The sequence below is a fragment of the Oikopleura dioica genome, chromosome 1 (genome assembly GCF_907165135.1).
Source record: "Oikopleura dioica chromosome 1, OKI2018_I68_1.0, whole genome shotgun sequence".
Classification (NCBI taxonomy): Eukaryota; Metazoa; Chordata; class Appendicularia; order Copelata; family Oikopleuridae; genus Oikopleura; species Oikopleura dioica.
Window position 1 is genome coordinate 13356342 of NC_137291.1, and position 21970 is coordinate 13378311.

The following is a 21970-nucleotide window of genomic DNA, read 5'->3' on the forward strand; positions in this document are numbered from 1 at the left end:
ACAAGTCAAAATTTGCCAAATTTTCCATCCTCAAGTCGTTATATTTTCACAAAGAGAAAATGTCTTCATTCAAAAATCTTTCTAAATTTGAAAAATCAGAAAAAAAAAGAAGCCATTTTTTAATTATAAAAACGTATTTTTGTAATGAAAAAACACCCATTTTTTATTACGAAAACAGATCAGACAGAGCGAAAAAATACTCCTGGAAAAGAAGACTTGTAAAAAAAAGAAGTGTGCTGGTATTTATCAGCTTGTCTAAACATTATCCGCGCTTATTTTGATTACCCACGCCAGCCCAACTTTTTAAACCAAAGAGACACTTTTTTTTCGAAGATTTTGATCTTTCAACCAGCCTTAGATTGTGGCCCAAAGGCCTTTCAATTGATTTTTCCTAGAATCTTAAGGGAGTCACTATAGAAACAGTCATTTTTACTTTTTATATTTCCAGATCAAACTTTTTCTTTTCCCTTTTGCATTTATTGTCCATTCAGCTCATATAAAAAACTTGAAAATCTAACGTTTCGTTTCATTTCAGATTGTCGTTTTCGGCCGTTCTGGGAGCCGTGAGTGCGTTGTTCTGGGATTCAATCCCCGCGCGCGGATGACTTCCAGACACCGTCCCCGCCAACGTCCCCAAGGCGTCCCAGCTGATGAAGAACCCCAAAGGAACCGCGCGAAATTAATTGATATTAATAGATATTTTGGCTAAGGATAAAAACTGAAAAAATAGACAAACAAAATTTGACTCTTTTTTGAAAATGGAGTCAGCGGTGGGATTATTTTTAATCTCCCCAGAACCTAACTCGCCAACGAAAGAAAAAAGAACTACGAACACGTGACACGAATATTACACGAATCGTAGGATAAGGATGGGAGAGCCTTAGGTTAGTGTTAGCTCTTAAAGGTATTGGAAAACTCCGAGAATTGCTATCTGATTGAGGCCCCTTAATATATCGTGTCTTGAGGGTATATAGGGCGATCTTAACAAACTGTAATCGCCCTATACTCCCTTAGGACATCGCATGGTGTTATGGGGACTCGCGAGATAAAAATTATTTGAGATTTGAAAGAGCTCTAAAAGTTTAACCTAGATTAAGGCTCCCTCATCATTATTCCCCGTAATTAGCAATTGATAGAATGACCAGTTAATTCTAGCAATTACTGGATGGGTGCGCCTTAATCTCGCCCCCAGGCGCGTGGCCGAAATGTGTATTTGTCTAGCGAATGTCGAAATTTAAACCAATCAAGTGTCGCGCGTCGCCTCGGGCGTGTGAGAAAGAAATAACGAAACGCGATAATCTTATATTAGTGTTTTCTAGAAGGACTTTTGAGTATTAAAAATACTTTTGTTTGTTTTTTAGTTATTTTTTTGAATGTGATGAGTGATGAGCGCGGGGAAAGGCGACTGCCGGATTTCCGAGTTGGGAAGTTTGATTCTTCCTCTGAACCGAATGAAATTCACGATCTTCTTCTCGACAGCGTCGGCGACTGGGATTCCTTCTCAAAGACTGTTCCCAGCATTCACAATCAAGAATTTCGTCCCAACTCCTCCTCTCTTCTAGGTACACTCCCTTCTCCAGTTGATAAGGGCCCCCTAATCAAAAGAGACCCCCCTAACGTGAGGCTAACAGATGTTTTTCAGGCGTTGTAAGAATGGACTCAGTCCCTTCCCACCGCTCTTCCGATAGAGCTTCTAACAGAAAACCTAACGACAGGAAATATAGGCAAAATCCAACAAGGAACGGACTCCGAAAAAAGCCACCATATTTCCGAATTCTATAAAAGGAAGATCTTGCTTTTTGAGTTCGACTGAAAGTTCATCAAGTTCACCACATTCTTCTTCGTCTGGAGTAGCCAGCTGTGCCAGTGTGGAGCAGCTCTTTCGCCAAATGAAATTACCGGATCTTTCTATGTCGCCGTTTCGCGAGCCGCGAAAACCGCCATCGCGAAGCATTACTCATCACCCCTCGAAACACGCCGCAGGCCAGGCCAGCCTAATAAAGGAACGGTGCCCAATTGAAAATTTCGACAATGACGAAAATTTTCAATTTTTCGCGAGCTAATCCAAAAATCTTTCATTCTTCAAAGAAATAGAGAATGAAGGAACGGTGAAAACTTTGAAAAACCCTTGATTTTTATTCATAAACTTTTGTTCTCTGAAAATCCTCTTCGATAAACGCCGTTTTCGTTAATTTACTGATAAAAGCTTATCAGCGCCTTCGTCCGGCTGAACGAGCTCACCGGCAAGTTTGACTTTAACATTTTCCACGAGGAATTCTATTTAGGTCAATTTATGGTTGTACCCAGCGGGACCTTCACTAGATTTTCTTGAGAGACCAAGTGCTTCCCTTGATCTAAGAGCTCCCTATTTACTGCTACGAAAATCGACGGGAAATCCTTCAAATTTGCAATTATGAAAAGACTGACTTGTTTGGGTTATTTACAAACAAGAATGTCCCCGCTAGATAATCATCTTTTTTCCGCCATTTTGGAATTGGCCCTTGGGCAAATTTCATCGGCTTTGATCCATGAAAAATCGTTGGGAAGAAATTAAGGATGGTGACTTTTTCAGTTCAACTGAGAAAAGCGCGGTATATTTTGGAAACTATTCTTTTCGAAATTCCTTTTTTACGATTGATTTAGCACCATGTGTAACGCTCTCTGCGCGCGGAGAAATGCGCTCCCCCTTTTTCCAAAATAGACAATTAGAGAAAATAACCAAAGGATTTTGCGATGCCGAAATTCTGGAACTTGAACTCCAGTTTCGAAATTGTGCACCTCGGAAAGAAGCCCAAGCCAGAGACGATCATTGCCTCGCCAGATGCGATGATCGCTGAGCCTGTGAGACCAAGAACGGACTCGAGAAACAACGACGGAAGATCCAAAAGGCCCCAGAAGATTGTAGTCCATCAAAAAGCTGAAGTCCGCCCAGTTCCCAAGGTACAACCCTTTTTTTCCTTCTAGACCTTTTTTCGTATCCTGTCCGTCATGGCATTGTTTCTTTCTAGATGAAATTAAAATTTTTTTTTTCATTTCAATAATTATTTGAAAACCACACCCTCTGTTGTCTGACTTATTTCTCAGAGATGTTTTTATTTGAAACAACGGTAAATTGGCTAAGTGACTACATCCTTATTTTCAAAGAAATGTTGCGAAACTCTGGGCAAATTGGTAGAACTTCTTGGTTCTTCTCCTTTTTTTATTCATGGAATTATCATTTTTGCTTCCTTAAAAACTTGTTTAGGAGACTCCTTCTTGGGTGAAAATCGGATACAAACGCCTCAGCACTCTAAAAAGCTCTGGTCGCAATGCATCGAACCCGCTTACGATGCCCGATTCCTTGAAGAGGAAGATCAAGAGCTACGCAAAAGCCGAGGGCGGAAAACGACCAAAGATTGAGAAGAAAGCAGCGAAGACAAAGCCTTCGACAAAATCGGTTGAATCGAAGATTGAACCAGAGACGCCGCCTAGACAGAATAGAGCACAAGTGGCGCAGCCCGCGGCCAAACCAGGCAACGGTTCAGCTTTTTAAGCTTGTTTTCTTTCTCCGGACAGAATGAACTTTTGACGAAAATGCCAAACGCGAAAAAAGTAAACGCGGCCAACTCAAAGGCAAATTTATTTACTCCGTTTTCGTCTTTCATGACTGCTTATTCATTTCTATAGAGGGTCGTTTCTATTGAAAAAACCTATCTAGACCAAATTTCGAACCGTCTTTCCAGAGCCCCCGAAAGCTCCGATTCCCGCTCCGAATGTCATCTGTCCAGCAGACTCTACATCTACGTCGAGTTCATCTCTTCTTCCTTCCAAAAATTACATCCAAGAAGCCGAAAGGATCAAGGAGCAGGCTATCGAGTACATGAACAATGGCGACGCCATTCTCGGCTACCTTGCTTTCACCGACGCAGCTGCTAAGTTCCTAATAGGCAGGGGTACACCCTTAACTTTGACATTTGCGCAATCGTTAATTGCAAAATTGCAATCGGAAGCGTCGCTGAAATGATCGGAAAATTCAAATTTTGGGGTAAAAGCATAATGGCCCGACCAACATCCGCAAGAGGGCGCGCGGAAAAGAGGTGGAAGAGCGGGAAAGAGGTTGAAGAGCGCTCTGAGCATGGCGCCGGAGGAGAGTGCGCAGAGGAGCGCAGAGGGAGAACCTCCATGAATTACTCAGCGGGTGGGCAAGGAAGGAAGGGAGCGGGAAGCCGCCTAATCCTAGCGTGAAGTGTGTCAATCTCTGTTCAAACACCGCCATCATTTCTGATTGCGTAGTACCCCCCGTAGTAGCCAAATTTCGCTAGACTGATTTTTCGCGCACATTTTTATGAAGCTATTTATAAACTAGAAAAACTTTTCTAGAGTGAAATTTTGCGCTGAATCTAAATAAAGAGTCAAAAACACTTACTTTTGATGATAACATTTATTTTCAAGATATTTTTGCACAGATAAAGTAGGGAAACAGTGAAAAATTAGTGGGAAATAACAGGAAAAGAAAAGGAGGAGAAAGTGCGATGTTTTTTGTAAGGCTTGGACGGATCTGGAGGAGAAAGAATGTCTCCAATCTTGAGTGCGATCTCAAGACAGTTCGACTTTACGAAGTCGAGGCCAAAGAGAGAGAGCTCGTAGTTGAATGCCTGGAGATTGACATGTTTTTCAACACATCGCTTTCCTCGGGCATTAAACTCGCCATTTCTGAGTGCAAGGCGATTATCTTCCTTGAACTCATAAATGACCTTGCAGGTCTTAGCAACAGTGTTTTTGCCCAGACCTGAAAGCTCGCCGATGGTGTGATGATAGCTCTCAATGGCATTATTGGTGAAAGTTGTCTCATATCTCGACAACTGACCATGAAGACTCCAGCCCGAAAAACTAGCTTTCTCAAGATAGTTTTTCACAAAATATTCTCGAAAGAATTTCTTGATTTTGGGCTGAAATCGCTTGGGGTATCCGGGAATTTTCTGAGCGTGGAATTGGTCAATCGCCTCTCTGACCAAATCCGGCTGCAGAAAAACCAAGCCTTTCAAAAAAATCATAAGCTGTGGCAGTTATAACTTTATAAGAGGTTTCTTTCATGATGTCCGGGTGCTCGTGGTTGATCGTGTAGTACGGCCTTAGCTTCGGGTTCTTCACTCCTTGCGTCACAAACTTGCAGTTGAGCATCTTCTTTGGATCAAGGACTTGAAGTTTAACTCTTCCTTTACATCTAGTGCCCTTGTTTCTTGAATGATTGCACTCGAGAATGCAGCCCTCGGAGTTCGCTTGCCTTATTCGCATCCGGAACCTTTGGTATTTTCCATCAATCTTCTCTCCGTACTGCAGATAGAAAGCGTAGCTTTCTGGTTTTGCTCCTGGGCCGATGTGAAAAATGATAGGTTTATCTTTGGTTCCCGCATCTTCAGGTATACGATCAACTTTGTCTTTTAATTCCGTAAAATCCATGTTCTGTGTGCGAAGAGCTTTCTTCTGATATATATACGTCCCATAGAAACAACGCCATCACTCTTACTCGCCTCTAGAATTGATACAAAAGTTGATACTAGCATGGGTAGAACAAAAATATCCCGTCCGCCCCCGCTGCGCTCACTCCCAGGTGTTACGCTCGCTTAGCGTATTTAGGGTTTATCGCCAACTCATCAGTTCTCCCTGGACTCGCCAAGTTCGGAGGATTCAGAGTCCTCCGCGCACCTGTCGCCCTCATGCGGGAGTAGGTCGGGCCATTGTGCTCGACATCCCAAATTTTGACGTTTCGAATTGCCAATTTGTGGTAGACCCCGCTTTCTAGCGCTACACATTCTCTTCGACGAATATGAAGAGCACAAGAAACGAAATAAGGGTAGAACCGACGAAAAACACAGAAGCATTCTTCACTACACAAATGCGGCGCTAGAAATGTGCTACAAAATAAGAGATAACAAGTGAGTTTCTCTTTTCCAACTCATTACTCTAACCTGCATTTTCAGCGCTTTCACAAATCTTGGAGCGTCAAAATCTACCTTCGAGAAGCTGTCCGCTTTGGGCTACAAGTGCGAAGCCAGATTGAGCCTGCTCTACTACAAAATGAACCAGGGCCAACACGACTACATGCGCCTCCACAAGGATCTGACCGACGTCCTCCAACAAAAGGTACCCCCGTCGGTAGAATCAAACAAAAATTGATCATCCTCATCAGTCGGCACGGTTCACCCCAACAAGTCCGGTCCGCTCCGAATTGAGGGAGCACACTCTTTCGGAGAAAGAATTCCGAAGCTTGAAAACGTATCTATCTGGCAACCAGTGGCTCCTGAAGGCGCACGAAAAGTGGGACAGAGGAACAAATCTAGCAACAAAGGTAAACAACGCATCCCTTTTCCCACTGTTGGAAGAAAGAAGGCTTTGGTATTCATCGTTGATTTCAGAACCCAGGTTTCTTCGACGTAATAGGGCGCCTCACGGAGATCCGGCACCTGCACTTGATGTGCTCGCTTAAGGACCTCTCGACGTTTCAGAGCGCCGCTGTTAAGGAGCTCCGACACAGGGAGCTACATTTGGGAACAAGCGATGCCAGTCCGCTCAGCTGACCGCCCTCGACAATTTATTTATGAAAAAGGAAAGCGCTCCAAATTTCATTGAGAAATTAAGGATCTACACATCGATATATTATTGAACCAAGTTTTGAGCGTTATTTTAGCGACCTTTCGCTTAAGGGTGTCCACCGTGTTTGTATTTTCGCCCGTGACTACTTTTGGCTGCACTAGTTTCATTTTTATTCTCTTCCTTGATTTTCTTTTGCGAAGGGAAGGTCCCTTAGGGCGACACAATTCATTTCTATCCTCTTTCTTCAACAACACAAGAACAGTTAAGGGTCTCCCTTGGCATTTACATCCTTTGGCAGTTCTTTTCTCTTTCACCCTTTCCCCAGATCGCCCTTTACTTATTGACTCGAAACTTTATCACTTCGTTACCGTTTATTTAAATTTACTCTTTCGGGTCTTTGATTTAAGGCGCTACCTCGCGATAAATCAAACTTTTCCGCTTTATTCAACCCGCTTTTTTCATCGTTCAAAGTCAAGAAAAATAATCAAAGTCTCGAAGTTTGAATATCGCGCGGTAGACCCTTAATCAGTAAGTAAATTATTTAATACTGACTTACATTTTACCCGGTTTCAAAACTCACTCGCCCGGGGCACTTTCTAAAAGAGAATTTTGCCCTAAGGGTACATACGGCAAAATTCCTTTTCATCTTCTATAAAAAATCTTTCTTCGAGACATGTGACGCTTAGCCTCGGGCGAGAGCTTATTGTACCCAAAAATCAACACCAGACAGGCTGGCCTGTAAATAATTCTTTCACTTGCTCTGTGCCCAAAATTATATAAAAAAAGTTTTTTGTGAAACACAATTTTTTCTTCGGGTTTAGTCACGAATTTTAACCAAAAATGGCGAATGTTTAAAAAAAGTATTTAGCAGCAATATTATAAGTTTGAAAATATACTATAATATTGCTCTGTAAATAGACACAATTATTATTATTATGATACTATGATAAATAAAAGAAAAAACACGCCGAATGCCGAAATCACCCACCGGGCTTCAAAAAAAATTTCCGAAAAAAGGCGAAATATCTCGAGCCGCGAAATATATTTTCAAAAAAATAAAATTTAAAAAAATATAGCCGAATCACCATTACATAAAACTGTAAATTTAACCTTTTTCTTCTCCTACTGCAGTTTACTGTACTTGAGATAACTACAGAGTCAAGATCTCTCTTCTGGTTTCGAGTCGAAGCTGTTTCTCTTTTTCGAAATTCTATTTTGTGGAATTCTCACCTGGTGCCCTAATTCAAACATAAATAAATTATTTCTACAGTTCAATTTTCTTTCTCTATTTCTTCCATCAGTTGTTTTCAAGCAGGAAAAGTCTTCCACGATAACTTTCGATGATTCCCTTGTTTCTTATTGGTTGAGAGAGTAAGAGCAGTTTTGGCTTCTGTAATTTCTTTCAGAATATATGCAATAAACTTAGCATGCAGGCTAAACTTTTAAATCAGAGTTATTTTTATTCAGAATCCATTGTAATAATGTTGGTCATTTTAGACTGAGAATGCCGAAAAACAGAAATTACGTGCCAAAGCGTCATGGGTACGTTCCTTAAGCATCTGTAAGTAATGATTCTGTAGCGCCCCGGCAGAGCTTGAATTCAACCCTCCGCTAGTAATGTGGGACTTTGGACAATGCGATCCAAAGAGATGCACAGGTCGTCGACTGGAAAGATTCAAGAAGTTAAAAGTAATCAAGCAACAACAGAAATGCCACGGAATTTCGCTAACTCCGATTGCCACTGAAGTAGGGTAAATTTTTCATCGACAAGTGCCGAATGTTCGTCTTTAGTTTATTTCAAAGAAAGATGCAGAACTTGTCGCTTCAAAGGGACTTGGCGTTGTCGACTGTAGCTGGGCGAAGTTGGAAGAAACGCCGCTTAAGAAGCTGAAAAGCGGTGGAAACAGAATCTTACCGATGCTGATTGCGGGCAACCCAGTCAACTATGGAAAACCGAACCGGCTCACTTGCGTTGAGGCTTTTTCAGGCACGAGTTAGACAGAATCTTCCGAATGGCGAGCAAAGTTCTGAGCTGCAGCTTGTCTAATTCATTTTACGGGGCTTTGTACATTTGTGGTTTGGAAGAAGAAGCAGCAGAAGTGATGGAAGGCTTCAAATGGGGCCACAACTTTCTTGAAATGAACGAAGAATACCTCGATCGATATCAAGAAGCAGAGAACTCGGAGGAAATGAGACAGATTGAAGAAGAAATCAAGAAAGAGATCGCCGAAGGAACAGAAGACAATGGTCAAGGAAATCGAGACATGCCTCCGTCAGAAAGTGAGGAAGACGAGAGTGAAGACGATGACGATCTGTTACCGCCAAATCCTAATCGAGATCTGCCACCGTCGTCGTCAGAAGAAGATGAGGAGGAATAGCTTTATTCTGTTTCCCCAATAAAATAATAAAGTATAATTAATTTCAAATAAAATGAGTTTGCAAATACTTTGTTAAGATACAACTGTATCTGTAGGATTGAAGCTCTTGCATCTCTTGAAACTCAGAAAGAGAGACAAACATTTTTTCAACACAAACATGTTCACTAACGACTTTTTGAACTAATTGTACTTTTGCTTATTCTTCTTCGGCTTTGAGTAAGCTTGAACCCAGAAATCAGCGAATAGGTAGAGAAAGAGGATTCCATAGAGTGTGATCGTCAATTTGAATGGACCTGGGTAGCTGCAATTCGGAAAGCGGACCATGATGTTTGCGATGTGAATGAGAATGATGGCGAATTGGCTCTGATAGAGGTTTAACACTTTGTAAGAAAGCTACCATGGAGTTGAACGCTTTAGGGAGAAGGCCTCCGATCCGCTTCCCCGTTTCCCGCGCAGATCACTCTCGGGGAAGTCTAGAAATTTTCCTTAGCGCCTGGTTTGCGCTTGAGGAGAATCTCGAGATTCTGAAGATGTCAATCTCGAGATTTTCTGATGTTTTGGCCAATCAGAGAGCCGACAAGGGTTTTTGCAATGACTAGGTGCTCTTGCCGCGAAATTGCGCGCGCTCCAGATCGAGCGACGCTCAGGGCCAGCGTCGCTCAGATTCTCCAATCTCCCTTTAGAGCTCAACTCCATGGTAACTCTTTTTACCATTTGGAGAGTAGTGACGTACTTCTTCCACCAAAGATACTTTTTGTACTCTGCTCCCAACGCACTCAACCCGTAATAAGAGTACATGATATCATGCACAAAGCAGTTGATCCAAGCGTGGAAAGTACCAAGCAGGGCGGTCTAATTTGCATTCTTGTAAATAATCTCGAAAATTTGCGAGATTAATCTTCTTTGGAAAAAGATTCTGAGATTAGTCAAGACTGGACTAGTTTCGAGATTAATCTTTTTAGCGAGGGTCGCGTGGCTCGGGGGAAAAATTTGGGTGGCGCTGGCGAGCTGTGAGCAGTGCGAGGCGGCGCGGACAAAATTTCAAGCTGCGCTCCAAGCATGTTTGAGTTTCATTTTTCTCTCGCGCCGTCGGCCATTGGTCCACCAATCACAGCGCGCGTTTCAAGATTATTTGAAATAATCTCGGAACTATTTCGAAAATTTCCCGAGTTAATCTTTTTTATTCAAACAGACTAATCTCGCGTCGAGATTAATCTTATAAGAATAAATGAATAGTCTTCGGAAAAAAGACTATTTACAAGAATGCAAATTAGACCGCCCTGGTACCAAGTCCGCCAGGTGAAATTTTCACTCCCCACCACCACTGCGCCATCGAAAAATGATGCACTACATGCAGGGTCGATACTTGATTCCATTTTTTCTTCAAAATGCAAAAATACTTAAAAAGTTATCGTCAAATTTCGGAAGATCAATGCTTTGCAGGTACCGTATCCAAAAATTCTATATGCTTGGAAATCCAGAAAACCCAACAGACTCTCATCATCCTCTCATTACCAGGTGCATCTCTACTGTACTCCTCGCATTCGAAAGAATAGCCATTCCACCAACCAGCCGCGCCAAACTAGAAATTATAAAGAAAAAATTTATCAAATTTCTCACTTCATAAAACATCCATCCAGATAGTGCAACTAGGGCAGGGCGGTCTTATTTGCATAATGCATGAAAATAATCTTTTTTCCGAAGACTATTCATTTATTCTTCTTAGATTAATCTCGAGGCGAGATTAGTCTAAATGAATAAAAAAGATTAATTTTGGGAATTTTCGGAAAAATTCCGAGATTATTTCAAATAATCTCGAAGCGCGGCTGTGACTGGTCGACCAATGGCCGATGGCGCTGATTTTAAACATGCTTGGAGCGCAGCCCAGGGCTGTTGATTCCGAGTCCTTTCAGATAACCCGCGACTAAAAAAGCCATTTAGGTGTATATTAATCTCACAAAAATATTTTAACCTATTAAAAGGCAGTCCGAGTAATTATTGTAAAGCGTAAAAACGCGTAAAAACTTGCGGGTTACACGGAAAAAAGTCGCGGGTAATTTGAAAGGACTCGAAATCGACAGCCCTGGCGCAGCCTAAAAAGAAACTAGTCCATTCCTGAATAATCTCACAATCTTTTTCCAAAAAAGATTTTCGTAAATTTTCGAGATTATTTTCAAGAATGCAAATAAGACCGCCCTGAACTAGGGCCATATTGTACAGAAAAAGTATTTTTCGAAGTTCGAAGGGCTTTCTGTTCTTCATAAACGATGGACCGGCATAATACACGATAAAGAGATACAGTAACGCCGACATTGTATTCCAAAACGGGTTATCCATCAGGGGGTAGTTTTGTACTCGCGGGTCTAACAAATACGATTCACTGGATATTTTAATGACTATACCTGCGTGTGAGAGTGCCTCTTCATACTTCGATTTCAAAAAGTCGATCATGCTCTTGCATCAATATTAAACCCTTTTATTATGTAAAGCCCTTTACCTAAGGCACGAGCGTTTCCTGTTCAGAAAAAGAAACAAAATATCGCAGCCTGAAATTACTGAACTTCCACTGGACCGTAGTCAAGGACCTTGACTCAAGGTGCCTAAAGAGACAAGAACGTATCATTTGTTTAGAATAATGAAAAAGTGATATCTCGAACTTTCTTCAGGCAGCGCCACCGATATCGTCACTGATTTATCAAAAATTGCGCCTCTTTGGGCTCAGGCGCGCTATTATTTTCAAACTTAGATCACACTGAAGTAATCAAGTCGTGCTATAAAAAGGCCCCAGATCTCGTCTAACATCATCGGTCCCAACGAACAAGCAATTCTCAAGCATAAAAAATGAAAATCATCGTTGCTCTCACACTCTTCTTTTCTTTCGCATCAGCGACACTCAAAGGCATTTTGATCAACAAGACAACTAACCACCTGATGGACCACAACACCAATCGACACCGTTCCAGCGGCGTCCCATCCCATCTCGACCAAATCTGTCAATTCTGGCTGGACCAAGCAACTTCCAACCGAGCAAAACTCGCTGCCTACGAAAAATGCGCAAAACTCGTCCAAAGTCCGAAACTCCAAAAGCCACAAGCTAGCTTCAGACGAAACATCTACCGACGCAGAATGCTTCAATAAAGACCTTTATCCTGATAAATCATTATCAAAGTTTCTGTTCTCCCTGGCTTTCTGCCCTGGCTCTTCCTTGATTGCAATAAAATACAAAAATCACAAAATTCAGGAGTAGACAGAAGACTGCACTGTAGCTAACAGTTTCCTTCCCAGAGACAAATTTTGATAATATAAATAAATTTATTCATTTGCAGAGAAGGAATTGGATACTTTGTGAATTGGAAGATTGAGCGGCTTTTGAAGAATATGAATTTTAATAATCGTGAAAAGATACAATAGCATAACACTAGTAACTGATAGTAACTGCACAGTAAAATAGTCTAAACCGGAAAAGGAGAAGGTCGTGAAGAATAATTTGCGAAGTGTTTAAGATATGTCTTCATTCTTGAGTCATTTTTTCAAACATACAGTGATAACCCATTTTAAGGCCGGCCCTTTTAAGGCCACTTTTTCGGAAAATCCCCAAAATCTGTCATCCTCAAAAAATCCATTTTAAGGCCACTTTCTTTCGATTTTTATTCGAAATCCGAAAATTGCAGTATTACTGAAAAAGGCTTTTTTTATCTTCGACTGCGTGATGCCTCGTGGTTTTAGCTTTATTTTTCTTGTTTGGTACTCTTCGACGATTTTTTCTCGAATTTTTCAATTGACGATGATTTCTTACGGTCCTGTTTGAATTTACACTAAGATTTTGAGTCCAATAGTTTCAATCTATCACTATATAGGCGTGCAAAAATACGCAGAGGAATGTCTTTCGAAAAATCTCAGTGATTGTCTTCACAACACTATTCTTTGACGTCTTCATTCGAATCTCTTTACATCTTTTTTTCTAAGCATTTGTCATGTTGATCCTTTTTCAGACGTGTTTTTAGAATGGTCGAGAAAAATATAATTTTCACCAAAATTTCCAAACTTATTTTTTTGTTTTCTCTATACTCTAGATGTGTTCTAGAGGTCCTAAAACCCCCCTTTCGCCAGAAAAAACCACGTGAAGCAAAGAAAAAAAATCGATTTTTTCGACTCGAAAACTCGAAAATCGGAAATTTTCACCAGCCCATTACTCATCGTTATCGATGAGTAAGCATGATGAATCATACCTCATTGGATAGCTCAGAGTCTGAACTTGTACGGACCGTCGAGAAACCGGTGCGGACTTCAACCGGTTGGTCACACGGTAAGGCTGAAAGTTGGTCAATTTTTCGAAATTTCGAAAAATGCCCATCTTCAAGCGATGATTACTCATACTTCCTGATGACTAATTTTGGCCAGTATATAGCCACTTATGGTCAACTTTGGTCAAGTTCGGCCGGAGGACCCCGGAGGACCTCCCTGGTGGAAGACCATCCGCTGGAAGACCAATATTTAGAATTTCAATATATGGCTGTGCTCGGCCAATTTATGGCCACATATGGTCAACATTGGTCTAGTCAGGCCGGAGGTCCCCCGGAGGACCTCTATGGTGGAAGACAATCTGCAGGAAGACCAATGTTTAGAATTTCAATAGATTGCTGTGCTCGGGCAATTTATGGCCACCTATAGTCAATATTGGTCTAGTCAGGCTGTATTTTCAAAAGGTTAACTGATAAGAAGCTTAATATCTGTTCTTTCTAGAAAAAATACTAAACCGGTGCGGCAATAAATCGGTCGGTCGCAAGTGCCTGCGAAAAAAGTGTTGATACTTCAAATTTCTGCAGAACAGACCACATTCAAATTAAGAAAATTTGCATTTATGAATTTTAATGCCTTGACCATGACCATTTATTGAAACAAAGGAAGCCAAAGCCATAGAATACAAAAAAAAAATTTCAAGCTTCAGTTCGTGAAAACCAAAAATGAGCAGTTGTGAAGACGATTTTTATAATTATTCGCATCCTGAATCCATTTCATCCGACGATGAGCTCAATGAGAGAAATGATAGTAGACTTCATTCAATAGCCGCGGCTCGGAAGTTATTATTTTTGATATAATGAAAGAAAGAATCACTTTGAATTCAATTCAAAGGACACATTTGGGAAAAGGCCACGATTCAAACAATTTTCGGGCAAAAGAAATATGCGATAATTCTATGAACCCTCATTCATCATTTTTTATCCCAAGAAAGGAAAAAATTTGTTGTCATCCGACTCGAGACAAAAAATATCCATTTTAAGGCCACTTTCGAAATTCGCTTTCATCCAAAAATCGGCCTTAAAATGGGTTTTCACTGTAACTGTAGTAGAAAAATTCTAGATAGGCGTAAAAGTGAAGGAGGAATGAGAAAAGGTGAAAAGGATAAGATTCAATTGGTCTAAAAACATTCTTGAAAAGGTGCTAAAGGGGAGTGATAAAGATAAGTGTTCTAGTTGCTCTTTGGCTTGATACTCTTGGGCTTGGAATAAGCTTGGACCCAGAAGCCAGCAAAGAGGTAGAAAAATAGGATTCCGTAGAGCGCGATGATCATCTTGAACGGACCTGGATAGCTGCAACTTGGGAAGCGGATCATGATGTTTGCCATGTGACCGACGACGATGACGAATTGGGTCTGAATGAAGTTCACGTTGGGTATTGATTACTGCTCTTACCATTTGAAAGGTAGTGAGGTACTTCTTCCACCAAAGATATTTTCTGTATTCTGGTCCCAACGCACTCATTCCGTAATAGAAGTACATGACAAAATGCACCAGGCAGTTGACCCAAGCGTGGAAGGTACCCAATCCGCCGGGTGAAATTTTAACTCCCCACCACCAAGTGTAAGCCATCAAAGTGTGGTGCACCACGTGAAGGGTTGATACTTGATTCCATTTTTGCTTCAAAATGAAAAAATACTAAAACGAAATAAATGATGTGAGTCAACATTGGTCATGGTACCGTGTCGAAGAATTCGATGTGTTTGGAAATCCAAAAGACCCAAGAAACTCGGATCATCCTCTCGTTTACTGGGTCTTCCTTACTGTACTCTTCGCATTCGAAAGAATAGCCGTTCCACCAACCAGCAGCGCCGAACTAGAATTTTTCATCACTTAACTTCATAATTATTAATTATTTGATCTACCTCGTAAAACATCCATCCGGAAAGCGCAACAAGAGCCATGTTGTAAAGAAAAAGAAATCTGCGAAATTCGAAGGGCTTTCTGTTCTTCATGAACGATGGGCCGCCATAATACACGATATAAAGATACAGTAACACCGACACTGTATTCCACAAGGGGTTATCCATCAGCGGGTATTTTGCAACTCGCGGATCTGAAATTTTTTGAGCACGAAAAAATTTTTTATGAAAATTTGCCTCAAGTGAAGTTTTTTAATTTCATCTTATAAAAATATCGAAAGAAAGGTGAGTTTACCTGCGTGCGAAAGTGCCTCTTCATATTTGGACCTCAAAAAGTCGATCATCTTCTCGACTCAATTCGATTTCAATTCTGAAGTAGCTTCGAGTTAGTCATCGTCTGTAGGAATTTACAAGCAGTAATTCACTAATTGTTTTTGGCATGTCGCCTTAGTTACACGAATTTGCGAAAATAACTAGTCATTCTTGCAATCATAGAAGATATTTTTTCAAGAAAAGCATATTTCTATAAGTTCTACTGGTAGTTTCGCTCTGTATAATTTTCTCTATTATTTCCTCTGAAAACATCGAAAAAAAAGTAAAACGCCCTGGCCTCAATTGACAATAGCCGCTGCTTAATCATCTCAATTAGATTTTTTTATTGCTCCTCTTTTGTCTCTCTGAAAATTCGTAAAAACGCGCGCCGCAACTTTACGAAAATATAAAAAAAATCGTACGAGCTCATTTCAAAAATTCAACAACGAGTCAAATATTGAGCAACGGCATTTCCAACCAGAAATGACTCACGATTTAAACAAACGACCAAAAGTCATGCTCCCTACTTCGCTTTTTCTAACAGTGCAAACAAAGTTTTTATCTGCGAAGGAAGTTAGGTTTAATACCATTGTAATTGATCATAATAAGGAGTTTATGGCATCCTAAGATAAGCTATTCGAGAAAGATTACGAGTTGTTATGAAAATTTACCGGTTTTTGAGACTACTTCCATCAATTCTCGTCAGAAAACCGGGCATATGTTCACATAACAGAGCGTAAGCGCAAATGTGTTTTGATGAGGGAAATCGTATGCGATTCTCAGCTGTATTCTAAGAGCAAATGGCTCTTTACGCAGGCTCGATAATTGAGCTTTTCAATCAAATAGAAACTTGTTTGTTTTCATAAGGTATGGTAAGAGTAACGCTGTTCCAACTGAATGCAACGAGAAAATGACGGCGAAACGAACTGAACTTTTAATCAAATAGGCTATTTGAAATAGCTCATCTCCGATTGATTCTGAATCATGTAAGACCAAGTAAGAGACTAATTGTTTTCTATTTTCAAAGTGGCCTAAGAGTTTAATTAATTCAGTGGTTTGACAAAAGACTATTCAATTTCACACCTGAGTTCTGATAAATACCAAGCTGCTCCCGACAAAACTCACCGGCTTTCTGATTATTGATAATACATAATCTTGGATAAGAAATCAAAATAATTGAAGATAAACTTTTCAATCAACTTAAGTAAGTTCACTATTGATGCGAATAAAAGAACATTGATTTCTCCCGGATAAATAACAGTTTATTAATCGATTACTCATCATCAGGGTTACATACATCAGCTACAGTGCTAGTACCAGCGCCATTGCCTTCTTCCGTTCTGTTGTCTTTCGAAAAATGTTCTCCAATCGACATTCCAAGCAGCGGTCTAAGAGTCTTCTTTAGCGAGTGGAATAGATGCGGGTGGAGAATCTCCTGCTGCGCTAGAAGCTGCTTCATTCGGTTTCGCTCTTTTGGCTCAGAGAAACAAGCAGGGCAGTTTTCTGGAATCACAGGCAGCTAAAGATAAAAGTTCTCATCCTTGATTCCAATTTTGGTTAATCAAACCTTGTTGCTCTCGGCAAAGGCCCTTGTTTCCGTTTCACGAACAAATGCAAGCGGCCTTATGACGCGCAAATCCCCGGCTTTTACTGTATAATTCGCTTTCATCGTGAATAACTGAGAGTTGTGAAATGCCGACATAAGAAAGCTCTCCGCACAATCGTCCAAATGTTGTCTAAAGACAGTGTAATCTTTATATTATAAAGTTTATAATGTCTCTAATCTATGAGAATCAGAACTAATTTCTGTCAGATAAATTATTGTGGACCCGTTATCTTGCGACTTAATTGTTAGATAGACATCATTCTACCTTTTTTAGACTCGTTAATTTGTTTTGCTCGAAAGTAATTGCGCGATAAATCTGATCAAATACGTTGATATTTCTATGATTATCGCAATTAAAACTTATGTAAAAAAGCATGAGAATAAAAGACTCACCCAAGCGCTAGAACATTCCATTTGCCTTCCCTCATCGCCGAGTACATGATTCCTCTTTTCATTCGACTACAGTAGCTGCAGATCGATCTCAAATCCGGCAGCTTCTGTGCGTTTGCAAAAATTGGCTCTTCTTTGTAAATGTATTCTACTCCCAATTCTTCCATATATTCAATCAGCGAGGAAGGATCGTAAGATGCCACTTGTGGGTCTACTGTCAACGCACCAACGGTAAAGTCCATCTTCCTAAAAAAATACGCGTCACGGACTTCTACAAATACACGGTCTAATGCTTTCTTTGAAAAATATATTGAGAATCTCAATTTGAAATCGATAAGTATCTATCTGGATTATATCAAAAAATAAGTGAGACGAATAGAGAAAACGTGATGAAATACGACATTCAAAGAATAGACTCCTCTAATTCACGCCTCAGTGTATTTTTAATAAAAAGTCAAATTAAAATATTCAAAACTCACAACGTATGTCTCGCGATATGACGATATTGCAACAACGCGTGAATCAGCGTCATCGAGTCTTTTCCCCCCGAGAGTCCGACAATAACTCGGTCTCCGTTTTTGATCATTTCGAATTCTTCGATCGCGTCACCGACTTTTCGCATCAGCACTTTTGGCGGATGAATCGGTCGCCGCTTCTTTCGTTTTTCGCCATTTGACGCGCCATTTTCTACTTTTTCAGAGTTCAACACTGCTCAGAAATATAACTCAAAGAAAATCGAACCTTTTAACCCTTTCCTTTAGCTTTCTTCTTCCTGGGCAGCAAGCAAGGAACACAGACATCATCTGTGCATTCTTGCTCTTCAACTTTTTCATTCTTTCGCTTCTCCGCATTTTTAGTCTTTTCCTTCTTTAGCTCATTTTTCTTCTCCGGCTCGGCTTTTATCACCGACTTCGACCAGCTGGACACTTTTTTCAATTTTTCCACCAACTTGGAGTCGAGCTCATATGACTCGTAATTATTCTAAATCATCAAATGATCAGAGATTTTAAGGCCTTTTACCTTTGGAATAGATTTTCGGACAACAAATGGCGATTTCTTCAAGTTATCAAAAAGTTTATTCTTCCTCAGCAAGTCCCGCGCCTCTGAAGGCAACAAAAACCACCTGAGCTCATGCGCCTCTCCTTGGAAACCAGTGCTTTGGTCCGATTGACCAGCTTTTGGTCGGTTTTTCTGAGCAATCTTCTCCGCTGCTTCGAGCGCTTCTTTGAGCGTCTTGCAATCTGTTCCGTTTATTTTATTCGCGTCAGTAGGTTCTTTCACTTCCACACCGCTTTTCGAGAAGCGGATGTCGCCGAGCCAGCGACGATCGGAGTACGAGAGGTTCAGGGAGTGTTTCCATTCGCCGGTTTCGCAGTCGAAGACGTAGTGGCTCAGTAGCTTCCAGCCGTGTTCTGCAACCCATTTTATGGACTAAAGATTGGTTAGGGCAATCATTCAAGTTTAAAACCGGGAAGGTTAGTGATGGCTGTAGAAGTGTACCTGTAAAACTTCATCAACAAGTGAGTCTTCAAAGAAATACGGCAACGAAAATCTGACGAATCCTGGCCGAAGAATTTCAAACTCTGACGATTCCCTTGCCCTTCTTAAATGAATTCTGTCCAGCCGCGAGTCCTCCAAGAGAATCTTTTCAAATCTCTGCACCAAAGACGAGTCTTTCTCCGTTCTCATGCCGATCAGTTCCATTCCATAAGGGCCAGCGCAAACGCAGCCGCCGCGCACTTGAATTCCGAACAAGTCGTTTAGGAGGGCGGAGACGTAGTTGTAATGCAAGTACAGGTCGCTATCGGGGACGCGAATCATGAAGGAAAAGATTGGTAGGCGATCGGCGATCTCTCCAGCGAGAACTTCCAAGTTCGGGATAGAATTCAGGACGGAAAGGGCTTTCTTTGCAATTTCTTCTTCTCGCGAGAAAATAACATCAGAACTAAAAGGATGATAATTATTGTTATTTCTCACTGCTCACCTGATTGATTCCTTGAGTTGCATGATCATGCCGCACCTGATTGATCCTACCAGATCTTCAGAGTGGATCAAAAGAACTCATCCTACGAGAAAGCGATCGAAAATTATAAAACAATAAATATTCGTCAGTGCAGATAGCCAATAAAATTCAATTATGGGCTGCTGCAGCCTTGTACCGTGTTTCTTTTCTTATTACAATAAAAATGAGCATTCTTTGATCCTGTCCTGGAGTGCCTGGTTCTTCCCGCTCTTCAGCCTCTGCCAGAAAACGATGGTTCTCTTGAGAGACCCAAAAGACAGTTCCGCCACCGCCGCCCCCGTGAGGAACTTTGTTTTTGAAAAGCTTTTTGGCTGCCACTAGAATTCCAGGAGTGTTCACGCCGCCGGGGAACTTGTGTGGGGAGAAGAAAATTGCGTCTTTTGAAAGGGATGATAGGATTTCAAAGAATAATTATATTTTTTGACTATTTAACTTTCTGGCACCCTCTTTATGACAGAAAAAAGTTTGAGCCTATATCTCGGTCTCCTAATTGCTAGAAAAATGAACATCCCTCGCCTTTGGAAGAGTTTGGCTCTTTCGGGTGCATGTCAATTTTAACATAGGGCGCAGCTGTTGCATAATCGAAAATCGCCAATCCATCGTATTTGTGCATGATTTGCGCGAGCTTGATTGTGTCCGACAAAATACCAGTAACATTGCTCGCCGCCGAAAAGCAACCGATCAAGGGAAGGCCAGTCGAGGACCATTTCTGAAGTTTGAAATCAAGCTCGTCGTAATCTGGCTGACCGAGCTGATTTTCGCGAATTCGCTCGACGTGGCAATTCGCGTTGAGCCACGGCAACTCGGCGGAATGGTGCTCCGATGGGCCGACGAAAACGACCGGCGGAGTTGATAGACCCATCGCGGAAATTAAAAGTTGAATGCCACCAGTTGAACCGCTCCCGGTGAAAATAACGGCGTCGTTTTCTGATGCTTTGAGAGCATTTCGAACAATTGTTCTTGCTTCGTGGCGGTAAAGGGTTGACTGCAAACCGGTGATCGAAGAAGTCGTGTGAGTGTTGGCATATGTTGGCAGAACCTGAAGATTTTTAAGTTGCATTGACTGCTCTTGCTAATCAAATCGAAATGAAGTCCGAGTAGGCTAGATCTAGTCTAGATTACCTGTTGACTGATGAAATTTTCAATAAATTCTAGCGGCCTTCCTGAAGCAGTATGATCACAGTAGACGATGCTTCTTTTTCCGAACGCTGTAACGAAAGAATGATCCTTTCCGATTTCGTTTTCTCTGACGAGTTCGATGAGTTCTTCGGGAGTGGCGGAAGAATTCAGCGGCGGACGGGCCGAGTGATCGCGTTTCGGAAGAGTGTAAAAGTTACGATTCCCAAGCGACTCAGAATCCATCTATTTTTTGCTTCTTTTTAGTTAAAAATAGAGGAGAGAGCTTTTCAAAATTGCACCGAGAGAGGGAATTATACAGGAAATTATTCAGAACGTTTTTGGGGAGCAGAAATAATAACAAGTTTGAAATTAAAGAGCGGAAATAAAAAAGCAACTGAACAGTGAATTTCACGACTAAACTTAAAAATACCCTGAAGAAAATTATTCAGACGAAAAATTGGATTTAAGGATCGATGGTAATATGCTTCTGAAGAATGATAAGGTAGTAGTACAAAAACGCGGGCACGCAAATCACCACAACGACGCCGCATAGTCCTGAAAATCAACTGTATATCGACTTTGAGATTCCTAGCGAATCGTCTTACCTAAGTAACACCATTCAGTGCTTTCGGAGTTTTGCTCGTATCGGCCGAATTTGGGAAGAACAGCGACGGGTGGGAGATTTCCCAAAAACTCGTTCAATCTATTTTCTGATTGCTGGCGAATTTCGGCTTCGGTTAGAGGGTGGCGGATTCCGATTGAGGAGACTTTGTGAACTGCTTCTTGGTTTGACTTGTCTGGATAAACATGAGTGAAATAAAGGTGAATTCTAGTTCTACCTATTCTATCGAAAATTGCATCCGTAGCTGCAGTAGCATCGCCAATGGAGGAGGACGTTTCAGAGTCTTGGATTTGATCTTCAATATTCTAAATTTTCAAATAGAACTGATTATCCGCTGCGCCAAGATTACCACAAGAAGATCAGTCGGAACAGCGGTTAATCTTCTGTCTGGAATGAGAATTTCTTTCTTTGTAATCAAATCCGAATCGGTGAATAAATTGTTCAGACGTTTCAATTCTTCCTTTGATACTGCGAATCTCAGCGCAATCGACTAGTTTCTTGTAATGTTTTTGAAAAAGGGGCTTTTTCTATACCTCGAGTGTTTCGTCCGCCTGAACTTTGTATCTGATCGTCTCTACCGTCTCTAGTTTCGGCGTTTTCCTAACTCGGGACCTTCTTTCTGATATTTCCGACGCTTCAAGAAGAGGAATTTCGTCTTCATCCTTTTTTCCCATTTCACAATTTTACGAGCACCTTTTCTACTTCATAAACGAATTGTATCTGAATGATTTCAATGGGTTAATTTCAATTCTCTTTTCCGCTCATTTCAGGCTCATCTCTTTCGTTA

The 21970-nt window shown here is 41.0% G+C and overlaps 6 protein-coding genes across 10 annotated transcripts; 2 read left to right on the forward strand and 4 right to left on the reverse strand.

The window, feature by feature from the left end:
* The first annotated feature begins 499 nt into the window (after positions 1 to 499).
* On the forward strand, positions 500 to 7848 carry LOC145695322 (uncharacterized). Of its 3 annotated transcripts, none has more exons than XM_081772322.1 (12): positions 500 to 662; positions 1398 to 1562; positions 1643 to 1736; positions 1814 to 1994; positions 2779 to 2940; positions 3245 to 3512; positions 3723 to 3926; positions 5783 to 5915; positions 5961 to 6123; positions 6170 to 6328; positions 6396 to 6593; positions 6672 to 7848. In XM_081772322.1, exons 1-11 carry the CDS (start codon positions 602 to 604, stop codon positions 6555 to 6557), a joined length of 1752 nt encoding a protein of 583 aa, XP_081628448.1. In that variant the 5' UTR covers positions 500 to 601; the 3' UTR covers positions 6558 to 6593; positions 6672 to 7848. The 3 variants fall into 3 exon arrangements, with proteins under 3 accessions (XP_081628448.1, XP_081628446.1, XP_081628447.1); XM_081772320.1 differs by having other exon boundaries at positions 501 to 662; positions 1814 to 1999; positions 2784 to 2940; XM_081772321.1 differs by having other exon boundaries at positions 501 to 662; positions 1814 to 1999; positions 2784 to 2940; positions 6396 to 6584; positions 6666 to 7848.
* A 202-nt stretch (positions 7849 to 8050) lies between these two features.
* LOC145695325 (18S rRNA aminocarboxypropyltransferase-like) lies at positions 8051 to 8982 on the forward strand. Its single transcript, XM_081772326.1, has 4 exons — positions 8051 to 8115; positions 8154 to 8319; positions 8365 to 8563; positions 8635 to 8982. The coding sequence occupies exons 1-4, from the start codon at positions 8078 to 8080 to the stop codon at positions 8949 to 8951; spliced, it is 720 nt and encodes a 239-aa protein (XP_081628452.1). The 5' UTR covers positions 8051 to 8077; the 3' UTR covers positions 8952 to 8982.
* Positions 8983 to 9126: 144 nt separating this feature from the next.
* On the reverse strand, positions 9127 to 11310 carry LOC145712257 (very long chain fatty acid elongase 7-like). Its single transcript, XM_081789945.1, has 6 exons — positions 11147 to 11310; positions 10572 to 10600; positions 10399 to 10533; positions 10228 to 10350; positions 9663 to 9803; positions 9127 to 9314 (listed from the first exon to the last, which is right to left on the reverse strand). The coding sequence occupies exons 1-6, from the start codon at positions 11286 to 11288 to the stop codon at positions 9132 to 9134; spliced, it is 753 nt and encodes a 250-aa protein (XP_081646071.1). The 5' UTR covers positions 11289 to 11310; the 3' UTR covers positions 9127 to 9131.
* A 933-nt stretch (positions 11311 to 12243) lies between these two features.
* Positions 12244 to 15502, reverse strand: LOC145695323 (very long chain fatty acid elongase 7-like). Of its 3 annotated transcripts, XM_081772325.1 has the most exons (7): positions 15407 to 15502; positions 15115 to 15305; positions 14931 to 15065; positions 14645 to 14887; positions 14535 to 14604; positions 14299 to 14370; positions 12244 to 12492 (listed from the first exon to the last, which is right to left on the reverse strand). In XM_081772325.1, exons 1-6 carry the CDS (start codon positions 15453 to 15455, stop codon positions 14309 to 14311), a joined length of 750 nt encoding a protein of 249 aa, XP_081628451.1. In that variant the 5' UTR covers positions 15456 to 15502; the 3' UTR covers positions 12244 to 12492; positions 14299 to 14308. The 3 variants fall into 3 exon arrangements, with proteins under 3 accessions (XP_081628451.1, XP_081628450.1, XP_081628449.1); XM_081772324.1 differs by having other exon boundaries at positions 12244 to 14370; XM_081772323.1 differs by having other exon boundaries at positions 12244 to 14604.
* A 1039-nt stretch (positions 15503 to 16541) lies between these two features.
* LOC145695338 (uncharacterized) lies at positions 16542 to 20844 on the reverse strand. Its single transcript, XM_081772335.1, has 11 exons — positions 20565 to 20844; positions 19959 to 20481; positions 19628 to 19819; positions 19404 to 19458; positions 18920 to 19364; positions 18440 to 18850; positions 18175 to 18400; positions 17899 to 18109; positions 17423 to 17665; positions 16991 to 17159; positions 16542 to 16942 (listed from the first exon to the last, which is right to left on the reverse strand). The coding sequence occupies exons 1-11, from the start codon at positions 20802 to 20804 to the stop codon at positions 16697 to 16699; spliced, it is 2961 nt and encodes a 986-aa protein (XP_081628461.1). The 5' UTR covers positions 20805 to 20844; the 3' UTR covers positions 16542 to 16696.
* On the reverse strand, positions 20833 to 21943 carry LOC145695341 (uncharacterized). Its single transcript, XM_081772339.1, has 5 exons — positions 21717 to 21943; positions 21533 to 21673; positions 21401 to 21488; positions 21167 to 21358; positions 20833 to 21116 (listed from the first exon to the last, which is right to left on the reverse strand). Exons 1-5 carry the CDS (start codon positions 21855 to 21857, stop codon positions 21025 to 21027), a joined length of 654 nt encoding a protein of 217 aa, XP_081628465.1. The 5' UTR covers positions 21858 to 21943; the 3' UTR covers positions 20833 to 21024.
* Positions 21944 to 21970: the final 27 nt, after the last annotated feature.